Below are 14,753 nucleotides of genomic sequence, written 5' to 3' on the forward strand. Positions count from 1 at the left end.
CCTGTACTTTTCAGCTGGTAGCTGGATGTGGCCCATAAGGGAAGGGGGCTATGTAATCAGAGGTGCTACCACTGCAGTCAGCTGTAGCAGTTACTTGTCACCCATTTAAAAGCAAACATATTATTGGTTGCAGAGGTTCACTGCACCTGTGCAAACGTTGTGCCTTTTTCTGCACATAAAGTTTCATATCATACCAGGCTATTTAGGCCAAGGGTTAAATTTACTAAGCGGCAAAAATTTGCCCACGACGACTTCCCAGCCATAGCAACCCTTCGCTGGGCGAAAATTCACTCAGGCAACGCTAATTTACTAAAATGCAAAGTTTCGTCCAGGGCACTGAGTGCTGGCAAATTTTCACTAGTGTTACTTCGGCAACCAAAGCAGGAATGCGCTAGCGTTTGGTTATGCATAGTGCAACTTCATTAGAGATCTTCGCTCAGGCTAATTTGCATACGACGGGAAATGATAAAGTTGAATGGACGTATATGTTGCAGCAAATACATTACACTACACAAGCCCAGGGAACCTTCATTAAGAAAATAGAGTTGTTATATTGCCCTATATTGAGCCCAGTGTATAGTTTATGTGCCATATGTTAGAAAATGTAGGGGGGGACCCGGTTACACAAAAAAAATGTTATGAACTTTTGCAACCTATCACTCTGAAAAAAGGAAAAGACGCCAGCATTTTTTAGGACCGGTTATGTCTGTATGTGCCTCAGTGTGGACGCACGCAGCGTCACGTTAGTGTGCATGCGTGCGGCGCAACGCTCGTGCGTTGAGGGGTCGCGCGCCACTGAGAAGCAGATCTGGGCTGGCGGGGCCCACAAGAGCCCAGTCCGACACTGACCGCTAGTGTCTGTCTCTTTCTCTAGTGAAGTTACACCTGCGCCCATTAGTAAATTGGCGAAGTGCCTGAAAGCAGTAACGCTGGTGAATCGTCGTCAGCGTTACTCACTTCGCCCTTTAGTAAATCTGCCCCTAAGTGTCTTTTTGGAACCGCCTTTTCTTCTATCAGTCTGCTACTCTGTCTTCTGTCAGTCTGCTACTCTCCCATATTCTGTGTTGCCATAAATTGCAGTGCATGGCCTGTTTCCATAGTATTTATCAAAGTCTGTTTTTTTCTGGTCAGACTTTTAAATGGGGAAAAACACCATTCTTTCCTAGAAAAAAATTAGATTTTTTTCGGGATTTATTAAAACCTGATGGTGTCCGAATAAACAAGTATTCAAACTCAGACCTGCCGCATTCATGTAGAAGTCAATGGCAGATGACATGTTGATATGTTGGGTTTCGTTCAATAATCCGAAGATTTTGTGGTTTTCGAGCATCAAATTCAAAAAAGTCGCAGGTTTCGGGTGTCAAATTCAAAAAAGTTGCAGTTTCTTTTCCGGAACAAAAATTTTTCCGGCACAAGAAAGATGGCGAATAATCAAATTCGAGTTCTTAAAGGGGCAGAGTATGATAAATAATAAATGTTAATTAAAACTTGAATAAACATAAAACAAGGTTGCTTCTTCCTTTTCTGCAGTATTTGTCTGCATGGCTGTGTGATTGTATGTTGCAAGGCAGGTTTGTTTATATGCTGCATCTGTTATCCTCTGCCATTACAATTGAGTAATCAACCAATGACCATTCAAATTATTTGACTGGTTACAAGCAACCAATAAATTACTAGGAGCAGGGCAGTATCAACATCCAATAGGAAACAAGTAAGGGCAAAGCCTGGGCATGATCATGTAATGATATAGGAAGTTCTTGGTGTGTCAGGTTTAAAATAGGCCACTCCCATCACTTCAGAAAACTGATCAGAGAGACAGGAGAAGGACTGAGTTAATAGGTATAAAAATTAGCTTTTACAATGGCATTTTTATTTTTTATTATGGAAAATGGTTTTTCTAAGACATTGAGAGCATTGTTAGAGGTTTCATAAGATTTGTACATTGAAGGTGAACAACCCATTTAATAGTGAAAACTTTTTTGATTTTGATAAATAACCCCCTAAAAGTCTGATACATTGACCCTATCATGATGAGCTAAACTGCATCTTCTTGTTACCACGTTTCTTCCACAGATCCGCTACATTATTTCTTTAATCATACTTCTCACTGTATACAACTGTTTCGTAGCATACTTTTGTAGCATGCCCAGTCACTAATACTGTCATGATGCCTTACATTGCTGTGCGCTTTTGTGAAGCCATAGGCTTCCTTCTCCAAACTTGCCTTGAAAAAAAAAAGTGCCACTTTTTGCACAATTATAAATTTTTAGCCTCGTTTTGGGAATCACGCACAGAACAGAATGATGACAGCTTTTTACCCAGGGCATGGGAGGTGTCCTTATCGCATGCTGCATGTTGTGGTGGGGCACAGTAACTGCTATTTACATCCCTAAGGCTGCTTAGTAATTAATGGGGTAGCATACCACAAGGCTGCATAGTTACCAGAATATAGCCTGCAAATTCAAATGCAAATAACTGGGTGTGCAACATTCATATTTAACAGTCATGCAACATTTGTATTTGTACATGTTCAGTGTACTAAACTTTCTCCAAACCAGCAAAACAGACACTTGCACTTTTTAAATGACATCTTTCTATGTTTTCATGAGTAAAAGACTTGCCTTACAGAACAAGATCCCTATTACCATCCCACACTAAAGCTGTTAATTCTTTGAGAAATATATATATATATATATATATATATATATATATATATATATATATATATATATATATATATATATATATATATATATATATATATGATTCCCATTACATGATACTACCACCATAAACATTTCTCAGAATTCATTCTAGACAAGCAGCTGATTTTAGTGTGAGCACTTGGCACAACATGAGTGTTCTGGGCAGGCTTGGGTCCATTGGAAAGCATCTTTATTTTTTGGAATCCTATGAAACGGGGTGAGCCATGAAACAAAGGCAAAACTTTCATTTGTAATAATCTACGGTGGCACAAATTGAACTAGGAATAACGCATATTGTGCTTATACAAAATGACACTATTGTGATCTTTGTGCTCTTTCTGTTTATCACTTTGATCATTTTGTTCCTTTTAATTAATTCCTTGGTACATTTAACATATTGATAAGTTTTGAAGAAATCCTGTAACTTTTGGGCTTTTTTGAATTCAGCATGGCCCAACATTCAGTATAGAGTGCAGCATGATGTACTTCCATCCAATAAGACATAATCACTTCCACTGGAAAGCCTAAAACTATTCACACAATTTGCTGGCTCCAGGGTTGCGAGCTTATCTGCAAAAAATATCAGCCTTCCCATATATGTTATCTATATAAATAACATTGGCATTAATTCTCATTTTAACCAGCAAAGGCTAGTAAAATACCATGCAGATGGAGACCCTAGTAGTTCTATTACTACACCTACGAAACATTTTTAATGTGGCAAAAATCATGTTACTTTCCCTTATGAAATTGCTACTGCAGTAGAGGAATGTACAGTATCGAGTTGTGTTTAAACACACATGGGGAGGCACATTTATCAAGGGTCGAATTTTGAATTCATGTGAGTTTTTTAAAACTCCCTTAAAACTCCCATAAATTCAAATTTGACAATAAAATGTAAATTTATTAATAAAATCTAATTTTTTTCAACTCAGACGAATTGAAACTATCCAAAAACGCGAATCGAATTCAATTTGAATTAGAAAAACTTGATTCAAATTTAAAAAACTCAATTCGAATTTAAAAAAACTTGATTCGAGTTTTTTTCTTCGAAAAAAAAAAAATCCCTGAACCTCTCCTATTTAATTATACAGTAATTCGGCGGGTGTAAGGTGGCAAATAGTCAAATTCGAGTTCTTAAAGGGGCAGAGCATGATAAATAATAAAAAATAAATGTCAATTAAAATAAAAATTTTAATCATTTGGATAATTCACAATTCAAATTTGAGAGTTTTGACCCAAAAAAAAAAAATTGGAAAATTCGAATTTTCACTTCGACCCTTAATAAATCTGCCCCTTACTGTACAGTGCTTTTTGTGTGATCCACTGCACATCAGCGCAACAGTTCACTGATATCATGCTACTCTAACCACAGAAACCGGCAATAGGGGTTATTTATTAAAGTCCGATTTTTTTATGGTTAGACTTTTAAAGGGGAAAAAAGTTGGATGTTTCGGGCATCTAATCTGAAAAAGTCACAGTTTTCAGAGACAAATTCAAAATATGTGTAGGATTTCATAATTTTATCGAGTTTTTCCCACACAATACATTTTTGGAAAAATGTATTGATAAATAGGGGAGGGGGAGTTTGTGCAGATTAGGTTGCAGAGTTGTTTTCAGAAAATAGTAAGAACTTTTCGGATTTTGATAAATAACCCCCTAAATATGAACGCAGAAAAACAATGATGAATACCAGTATTTTTTCTGTGATGCATTGGTGCCCACTCCTGTGTGTACAGACCCCAAATTTGTTCTGCATTCAGCATTACAGTCTCCTCCTGTGGGAACAGACCCCCCAGGAGAGAGTGAAATCACGTAAAGATTGCCGTGTGGTGGATGAAATAAAAGCAAGTGCACTGCACCCAGATCATGTGCTTACCACAGCAAAAAATGGGAATGTCGTTTGGATGAAGGACACAAGCTGAAGATCCCAATTTTAGAGGTTCTAAATAAAACTGAAGAATATGATAGAGAGTTAATATTGCAAGGGTAGACCTGCATACTTTATGGCAGTACCAAATATTACAAGGTTGCCTAGCAACTGGGTACAATAGGTGCCTGAGTCATTGCTTCGGCACTGGGTGGGAGGAGATTCAGACGAGACACACCCATGCCTGACAGTAGCACAAGTTTTGGTTTGATTGAAAGGTTAAGCACTGAAACTTGTCTGCCACAAGACAGAAATGCTTTATTCTGTGCAGGATAAACGGTGCATGCAACCTGTGGAGCCATTGCTAGAGTCTCAGGGGGATACAGAACATGCTTTACATTCTCCCAAGTCTAACCGCCCTCTAATGTGTCACATAAACTCCGCACTGTCATAAATCAGACTTCTAGCAGCTGTCAGTGAATGACACAGACCATATGAAACTACTGTTGAGCAGTCACAAAGAAAGAAATTGCTTGGCAATGTCAGGAAAGCATTCTACCACTTTTCAAGATAATTCAACTGCAGATGCTCCTTTTTTTCTTGGCACACGAAGCAGCAAAACACATTACTAACTGAACCTTTTTAAAATGTTTTAAACTTCTTTTGCTTAAATGTGCACAGTTCCACTTTTATACCTTCCATGACCACAGGGGTAATTTACAACAGCGAGTGCATTGAACAAAATGCTATTTTGATTATATCACTATGGCTTTTTTTACCCACAATGCAGCATTTTCGTCATGATTCTAGTGTCATTGCGGTTACCGGGGGAGATGTGGCAGTTATGGGTGATTTGGTAGATTTGCACTGAAAATTTACTCAAAAAGTCTGGCATTCCGTGTTCAAATGATATTCTTTAAGTCGTAACTGTGCAGTGGCAATTAATGCAGGCCGGAGTGGGGACTCTGGAGATATCATCTGGTTCAGTAGTGGCGGTAGTTCTGGGGTTCCCCTGCATCAATGGGTGCAAATGCACTATATTTGGAACAGGAGGCAGGAAGGCCTGCGTAACACTGAGGGGCAGATTAACATATGGTCGAATATCGAGGGTTAATTAACTTCGAATATCCATCGATCCATCGATCAAACGATTTTTCTTCGACCAAAAAATTGTAACAAAGCCTATGGGGAACTTCCCCATAGGCTAACAATGCACCTCGGTAGGTTTTAGGTGGTGAAGTAGGGGGTCGAAGTTTTTTTTAAAGAGACAGTACTTTGACTATCGAATGGTCGAATATTCGAACGATTTTTAGTTAGAAGTCGAAGACGTAGTTGATGGTCGAAGTAGCCAAAAAAAACATTCAAAATTTCAAACTTTGAATTCAAAATTCAAAGTTTTTTTTATTCTATTCCTTCACTCGAGCAAAGTAAATGTGCCCCTAGGTGATACTATAGAGAAATGCAACTTTTTAACACAGATAACTTGACTTTTTCGTACGACTGATTTCGGGGGAAATTTGTGGGACCGCAAATTTTGCTAACTGTTGTAAATTACACCTTTCTAATATAGATTGCAGTGAGTTAATGTTATGATTGCAGCACCAGTAATAGTTGTCTGCATACTTGGCAAAAAGACCTACCAGCAGTCTCCATGATTGTTACTAAGATTAAAGGTGGCCACACAAATTACAATTGTGATCTTTCCTGTGACCACTTTTAGGAGCTGAATTGTCAGATATACAGATAGAAACAATAGAATTCTACCTCTATCTGACAATTCCGCAGTATGCTTTTTCCAATGTTCAGGTGCCTGATCGAAAATTTGGTTGTTCAAAGAGACGACTGATACCCAAGTCTATGCGAAGCAGAGCAGTTTTCTTTCTTCTGCCACTGGGCAATATATGTACAACTGATCAATTCTGCTTGTTAGTTCTGCTAACACAGCCTAAAACTGCTAATATCTCAGGAAACCATTAAAAACAGAAAATGAATATTTTCATTCATCCAGGTCATGGTATGTCTGTAGAAATAAATAAAAATCAACTGGACTTGTGTTTTTCTTGAAGACGTTTCACCAGTCATCCTGAAGTCCAGTTGATTTGACTTATTTCTACAGACAATTTGAATTGCTGATTTTTTTTGGGTATTTATCCCCTTTAATGAAATGAGTCAGTGTAACAAGTGCGGAAGTAATAGAGTTTGAACATCTGTTTGTAGGTACCTAGCCTTGAGGAAAACTCTGTGCTGGGCACCAATGTTCAGAATAGCCCTGCTGCCCTTGTAGCTTACCAATGTTCTTAGTTTCACTTTATTTTTTTTATTGTGACTGTCATCAGATTCAGGCTAACTCAAGATGGATCACAATCACACCCAAAATACTGTACATATTTAAAGGATTCATGTTGCAACCAATATTTTTTGTAAGTACAAGAGACTAAAACATTTCCTCCAAGCCCTTTTTTTGGCACAAGAGAGTTAGCAGTATTCAGACATAGAGGAGTCATATAGGGGGCACTGTCATTGCAAACTGCTGTCACTTCCAGTTGCACTACACATGTTGCAATGTTTGGGCAAAGATAGCTGATACACACTCCACTAAATGTGATAGGGTTCATTTAGAATGTAAATGTAAGGTTCAAAATTCGCATGTAATCCGCCTTAAATTCTCCTGCTAAAAACTTCCTGCTCACACCTAGAAGTACCATAAACTTTCTGGTCCTGTATGGCATCTGACATATTTGCCCAGGGGCTTGGACAGACATTATATGAGGGGTCATACACAATGTGGCCACCTTATCTTACTTTTGCCTGTGGAGTATTTTGTACCAGTGCTACTCTAGGCACTAGTGCACCCCATCAGAGCATGTGCAGTAAAAAAAATGGTGAACTGCACATAAGCAGATGTGATGTAATTCTCGTCCATAAGATGTCGCTTCCACCCCCTTCCCTGGCTATGGCTCCTCTGAACCCTCTCATCTGTTGATGCATCATGTACTGGCAAACAATATGCATCAACAGTTAAAATTTTCAAAATTCTCGATAAACCAACAGATATTCATAGAACATAGATACAGTGTATATGCTGGGATCATTCAGGCATGATAATGTACCAAATACCACACTATGCTTTTGTGTAATTTTGCCTACATATGCGTGGCCTGTTAAGAGAGAACCTGATCCTCCCGTTAAAAACCTTATCATACCTCTCTGACAATTCAAGAGTAACATTATTAATAGCCTTTATTTATATAGCACTGGCACATTTAGGGCAGAGACAGACTCGAAGATTCGGGGAGACTAATTGTCTCTTCTTCGGGCGACTAATCTCCCCGAATTGCCTTCCCTCCCGCTAGAATCTAAATCACCAAAGGGATGGTACTTGGAATGCTTCATTTTTCAAAGTCGCCAGAACTTGCCTCATGAGGAAACTTCGGGCGACTTTGGAAAACGATCCCGTCTGTGACTTAGATTCTTGCTGGCGGGAAGGCTTTTTTGGGAGATTAGTCGCCAGGGCTACTAAATCCCCCCGAATCTTTGATTCTGACTCTGCCCTTGCAAAGAGCTTTACAGAGAATATACATTATTTAAATAAGCCCCTGCTCCAGCAGAGTTTACAGTCTAAAGTAACTTACAAAGCCCTTCTATGAACCTCCAAAGTCTTTTACTCCTCCAAACATCACGTGTGTCTCTATGTAATTTATATTTATGTATTTATATTTATTTTTTGCAATGTGTGTCGCTCTATTCAGCATTGTTAAATGAACAGATATCCAGACTAGAGCCAAATTTATCACACCACACCCTGTGAACAGGACAACAAACACAGCAGAGTCCATGGGAATTCCTTATCAATCAGACGCCACATTCTCTAGAGTCTATCTGACTGTACTGTCAGAGGCAGAGCAAATACTTTTGAGTCAGTTTTTGCTGTAGGCATCCCTGCGTGTATCTGCACAGTAAGAGAAAACCAAACTCAGTTCGCTTGCTACATATAAACTCTGCAGTATCTGTATGTGCCCAGTTCTGCTACAAAATGAAGCAGAGGAGAACATTTGGTCAGAAGTCCTTACCTTATCGTTTTTAATTGGTGTCTGTGGATTGACAGCTTTTCCCAATTCTGATTCTCTAACAGCTGACCGCAACATATAAATGTCTTTTTGACTGTGTGTCTGTGCTCACGCCTCTGTGCTACGTAACAGCTCTCTTCCCAAATCTCAGGCACACATGACAGGGCAAAGCCATTCCTGACTGTAACACTGCTACTCCCCACCCAAAACACCCAGTGACCCCACCTCTTTCTCTTTGCTTCCTTAACTCCTCCAAGGCATTTAAGAAGTGTACTCAAATGTTCTCTATGAGTAATTGGTCGGCAGAGCTTTGCTTTAGTCATATACTGTCATCTGTATAATATTGCAAATGCACGTGATATTTATTTAAAGGGACGGATGCAATTATCAGTGAGACAAAAACAAACCAGCTCAAAATTAGCAGGGACAGTACAACAGGCAGAGCAGATTACATAATTGAGGCGGTATCACTCATATGCACATTGCAAAGGGGCAAGAACATCTCATCCAACCTGCTGAAACGTATGACATATGTACGTATGTCGTTTCACTTACGTCAGCATGGAAATTCATACAGTATTGCTTAATAATCACATAAATATCTGTATGAACTTAGCATTGGCACTGTATAAGTCACTGCTTGGGGACTGGATGTCAAATGGCAAACACTGCTTAAAGGGCAAGTCAACCTCAAAATAAAAATTTGCCTAATAAAAGAAAATGCAATTGTAAGCAACTTTCCAATATACATTCATTTCAAATTTTCAGTATAGTTATTTGTAAAAAAAATTAATATTGAAAGCAGCATTGGCGTAACTCCCAGTTGTTACTTTACAAACAATGTTGCAACAGTTGGTTCCCCAGCACAGACAGTTCTGTTAATCAGCTGCTTTGTCTTACATTGTATCAACAGTCTAAAGCTGGCCATAGACGCAAAGATTCGATCGTACGGATCATCGTGCGATCGGACTTTCCCATCTCCCGACCTGCCACTAACCATTCCGATCAAATAAAGTAGAAAAGAACAGATCAGTCTGACAGTAATCGTATGAAAGTTATGTCCGACCAAAGCTAGTGACAGTCTCCCTCTTAAAATCGTATGATCAGCAATACATGCAGAGATATTACCCGCAGCCAACAGAAATCTTTTAAACTGTCTGATCGACCAAACGTCCGATCTCCGCAGGACGAAAAATGTCGGGACACACGGTCTGAAAATCGTACAAATCCTCGATTCGTACGATCAGATCTTTGCGTCTATGGCCAGTTTTAGACATAAGGGCAGAGAATGGAAAGGGACAGAAAAACACTGCTTTCAATAGCAATACATATACAAATAACTTAAAGGGGTTGTTCATCTTTTAATATGATATAGAGAGTGATATTCTGAGACAATTTGCAGTTGGTTTTCATTTTTTATTTTTTGTGGATTTTGAGTTATTTGGCTTTATATTTGGCAGCTTCAGCAGTCTGGTTTCTAGGGTGCGAATTACCCTGCATTGATTTAAATTAAAGTCTGGAATATGAATAGGGAAAAGCGTCTGAATAGAAAGATGAGTAATAGAAAGTAGCAATAATAAATATGTAGCCTTAAAGAGCATTTGTTATTGATGGGTGATTGAAAGCTGGAAAGAGTCAGAAGAAGAAGACAAATACAAAAAAAAATTATAAAAAATAAATAATTAAAAAAGTTGTTTTGAACTGGGCATTCTATAACACACTAAAAGTTAACTTGAAGGTAAACCACCCCTTTAAAAACCATAGAACATTTGCAATGAATGTATATTGCAACGTTGCTCAGAATAATGTTTTCTTTTATTAGGCAAATTTTTATTTTAGGGTTGACTTGCCCTTTAACCACAAGTATGTACAGGTATGATATCTATTATCTGGAATGCTTGGAATCTGGGGTCTTCCAGATTAGGGCTGTTTCTGAAGAACCAGTTGGATTATTTTGCCACCAACATGGATTTACAACATCCTCATTCGTGTTTTATTATTACAGAAAAATGTAAATCAGTCTAAAAAATAAGAATTGTTATTTCATATCTTTCTAAATATTGGGTGTCCAGATAATAGATCCCATGCCCATGAACATAGCGTAGACATTTTGGATTAAGAAGCAGGGTTTTTATAATATTTTTCATATTCTCTTGTAAGGTATAGGACTCATTTATAAACCCTGAGCAAACATTTATGTTGCATTTCACAGAATTTAACACATGACAAGGTGAATTACTTAAAGGGAAACAACTCTGTAACTGGAAATAGGCATGTCTTTTAACAGCTTTGCCACACAATGTATTGTTTGTGTACTATTTACCGCTTTTGTGGTTACAATCAAAACACCACTTATCAGCCCAGAATTTGTTTGAATGGGAAGTACCAACAGTCAGCAGCACCCACTACTAATGCTCTTAAATGTTTTGTAGTGTGATTGTGAGCATTAGGGCACAGTCACATACTGCATGGAAAAATCATCTGTTTTTCTCAGCCTGTGTTTTTTTAACACATTGTGGGGTCAACCTTTGCTCTGTGTAGCTTAATATGTGGCAACACTGTGAGGCAAATTCACTTAAGGGTGAATTTTCGCCTCGGAAGGCTTCGCCACACTTTGCCCAACAGGTGCAAATTCGCTACCACTACGCTAATTCATCAAAATGCAACAATGCGTCTTGACAGCCAAACGCTGGCGAAGTTTCCCTAGCATAAATTCATCAGGGCGAGCATTTCATTTCGCTAACATTCATTTCTGCCTAGCGAAACTTCATTAATACACTAAGGGGCCAATTCACTAAGGGTCGAATATCGAGGGTTAATTAACCCTCGATATTCGACTAGGAATTAGTCGCAGATAGTTCGATCGAACGATCGAAGTATAATTCCTTAGATCGAAGGATAAAATCCTTTGAATCGAACGATTCGAAGGATTTTAATCCAACGATCGAAGGAATATCCTTCGACCAAAAAAGTTAGCCAAGCCTATGGGGACCTTCCCCATAGGCTAACATTGACTTCGGTAGCTTTTAGATGGCGAACTAGGGGGTCGGAGTTTTTTTAAAGAGACAGTACTTTGACTTTCGAATGGTCGAATAGTCGAACGATTTTTAGTTTGAATCCTTCGATTCGAAAACGTAGTCGAAGGTCGAAGTAGCCCGTTCGATGGTCGAAGTAGCCCAAAAAAAACTTCGAAATTCAAAGTTTTTTACCTTCGAATCCTTCACTCGAAGTTAGTGAATCGGCCCCTAACTCTTAGGTTAATTTAAATAGGGCAAGGTACATATAGGTCGTATAGACATCTTTGTTAGTGATGTTTGTGCAAATGCTTGAAGTGGCCACTTATTAAAAATGTCCAAAGAAGCAAAATAAAGACAAAATAAATCCTCTAATGCTCTAGACATGAGCCCATCCTAAAACAAATGTGACATGCCCCTTAAATGGTTAAAAAAATGTGAAAACAAAAAATGTTTAACAGTTACTTTTAAAGACAATCCCGCTTTAAAATATGAAAATACGGCAGCGTTTTTTTTTTTTTTTTCATTTTTATAACTCTTCAGGATACATACAGGATATGATGTCACTGACATAAGATTGAGGAGGATGTAGCTTCATTTTATCAGTTCACCAGGTCTAAGCTGGCGAAGGAGACTCTGGCGAAAGGGCTAACGTAATGGAAAATTTGAACTTTGGTGAATTTGTGGAGTAATGATCGTTCACCTGAGCAACAATTTGACTGGCGAAAGGGCACAAATCTTCGTAAGTGATGAGCTCTTTCTCCAGCAAATTGTCCTCTACGCCTGTTAGTAAATTGGCGATGTCCCTGCGTATAGTTTTTCTGGCGAAATTTTGCTAGTGACGGCCACTACGCCCTTTAGCAAATTTGCCCCTGTGTGTGTTTCCTACGCATGCTGAGAAAAGCAGCTGATCTCCCATGTATGACTCTGCATTGGATTAAAAACAACATCTTTTTATTTCACAACATTTCCCTCCACATTGAGACCTTTATCCTTGATAAACATCCCGATGTCGAGAGAAAGTGAGTTACTACTGAGTTTCATTAGCAGTCTATACTGTATATGGGGACGATATGATTGCTGAGCTTTTAAGAAAAGAAGCCAAAATGTTTTCTATTGAATACTAAACAACCTAATGGGATCAACCTATTGTAACATATCTTGTTATACCTGAATTATATGAGTATGTGAAAGTATAGAAATATATGTTTTGGTGAACAGCTTTTTTCATAACTATACTGCATTTGGAAATGGAATCATATGTATAGTATATAGTAAGATATGGATGGAAGCAGTACAATGTTATACTTGATGTGCTTGGAAGCTTTATTATAATTATAACCTCTATGATTGTCCCAAATTGTTTTAAATACTTTGTGTCACAAGTGACCCATTAGTTTATGATTAAGTGCCCCTGTGCGGCACAAAATGCGTGCCGGCTTTTTATCACTATTAAAAAGAGAAAAACCTTAAATAAATATTTTTAAGCAGAATTTTATAGACATTTTATAGCAACCACTCCAAATCCTTGTCTTTGGCCTTAGTTTCTGCAATGAAATGTGTTTACCTTGCTGCTTCCACTTGCTTGGGCCCCTGCATTACCACTGACACCGGCAGCAGGTTTTTTCTGTAAGAAAATAAGTATAAAATGATTGTATGATCATAGAGTTTATGCAATACAATGAACAGGAATAGTTAAATGGGATATGATGCACATTGTATGGAGGATAGAAACCAAAGCAAGGGGCTTTAGCATCACTTAGCCCTTCTGAGATTGCAGTTACTAAATGAAGTACCGTAGTTAAAGTGGTTGTAAAGGCAAGAAAATAAAATCAGATTTTTAATTTCTTTGATGAAAAATTAATCTATCTCCAATATACTTCAATTGAAAAATGTGTACCGTTTTTTTTAATAAACCTGACTGCATGCAGTGAAATATCCCCTTCGCTTTACTTGCTCTGACTGCTGAGGATAGGAAACTTCAGACGGTCCCTAACTGCTCTTCAGGGAAACCAATCATAGTTTCAAATGGCAGGGGCGAGCCCCCCATCTTACTTCCAAAAACTCAAGCAGCTTTGTTTGTTTAACTGTAGAGCAGCTGGCGACCGTGAAGAGATTTACAATGTAAACTGCATATTCTGATTGTTCACCCTCCAAACACTTTTTTCAGTTCAATTGTTTTCAGATTGTTCCCCAGAAATAAAGGCTTTTTTCAATTACTTTCCATTTTTTATATTTTACCGTTTTTCCTATATCTAAGTTTAAGATTTAATGTCCCTGTTACCTGCAATATCGGACGAACGAACGGACGTCCCCATCTCCGACCTGCCACTAACCTTTAGTTTAAATAAAGTAGTAAAAGAACAGATCAGCCAATGTTCTGCCCCTGACAGTAATCGTACGAAAGTTTATGTCCGACAAAAGCTGGTGACAGCCTCCCACTGAAAGTCGTCCCATCGAGATATTATCGGCAGCTGACAGAAATCTTTTAACCTGGCCGATCAGCCAAAGACCAATCTCCGTGGGACGAAAAATGTCTGGACTCTCCACACACGGTCCGATAATCGCACAAACCGAGGATTCGTACAATCGGATCTTTGCGTCTATGGCCAGCTTAAACTGTTACAATTTTGCAATATTTAGTTGATACATTTCTCAGTAGCATCTAAGGAGTATTAGCAATTATTGTATCAACTCTAACAGCTGCCTTTAATGAAACTCAGGTATTCTACTCAGCAGGGACAAAGATAAGAAATGTATCAACTAAATGTATAAATTTAGAACAGTATACAGGGTTGGCGACCCCCCATCCAGAGCTGCTTAAAAAGGTGAAAAATTAAGCCTCCCATCAGACGCCCAGACCACACTGAGCATGTGCATGGTCTTGCAAAGATGTTTAACAAAGTTACAAGATGATGACCCCCTCTGGCCAACTTTGAAAGCATAAATAATTTGTTTTATTAGGCTTCTGGTGCAGTCTGTTCATGTTTATGTTTAGTATACAAAATACAGCATTTCTAGCATTATTCTATTTTAGAATAATTTTTCACATTTCATTTATCTGTGTAAGTTTTATGCAACTTAAATCCCCCAACAT

The 14,753-nt window shown here is 38.3% G+C and overlaps 1 protein-coding gene across 16 annotated transcripts in view; it reads right to left on the reverse strand.

Annotated features, from left to right (window-relative positions):
- Window positions 1-14,753, reverse strand: part of LOC108707228 (calpastatin) — a 109,677-nt gene that overhangs the window by 55,688 nt on the left and 39,236 nt on the right. For 11 of the 16 annotated variants that reach the window (XM_041580459.1, XM_018244347.2, XM_018244349.2 and 8 more), the window contains one exon: window positions 13,224-13,283. The exons of 3 other annotated variants lie outside the window; for them this stretch is intronic. In XM_041580459.1, coding sequence (XP_041436393.1) covers window positions 13,224-13,283 — 60 coding nt within the window. Of the gene's footprint in view, window positions 1-8,645; window positions 8,791-13,223; window positions 13,284-14,753 lie in introns of those variants that run through there. 2 more of the 16 variants (XM_041580460.1, XM_041580461.1) reach the window with 2 other exon arrangements.

The sequence above is a fragment of the Xenopus laevis genome, chromosome 1S, assembly GCF_017654675.1.
Source record: "Xenopus laevis strain J_2021 chromosome 1S, Xenopus_laevis_v10.1, whole genome shotgun sequence".
Lineage (NCBI taxonomy): Eukaryota > Metazoa > Chordata > Amphibia > Anura > Pipidae > Xenopus > Xenopus laevis.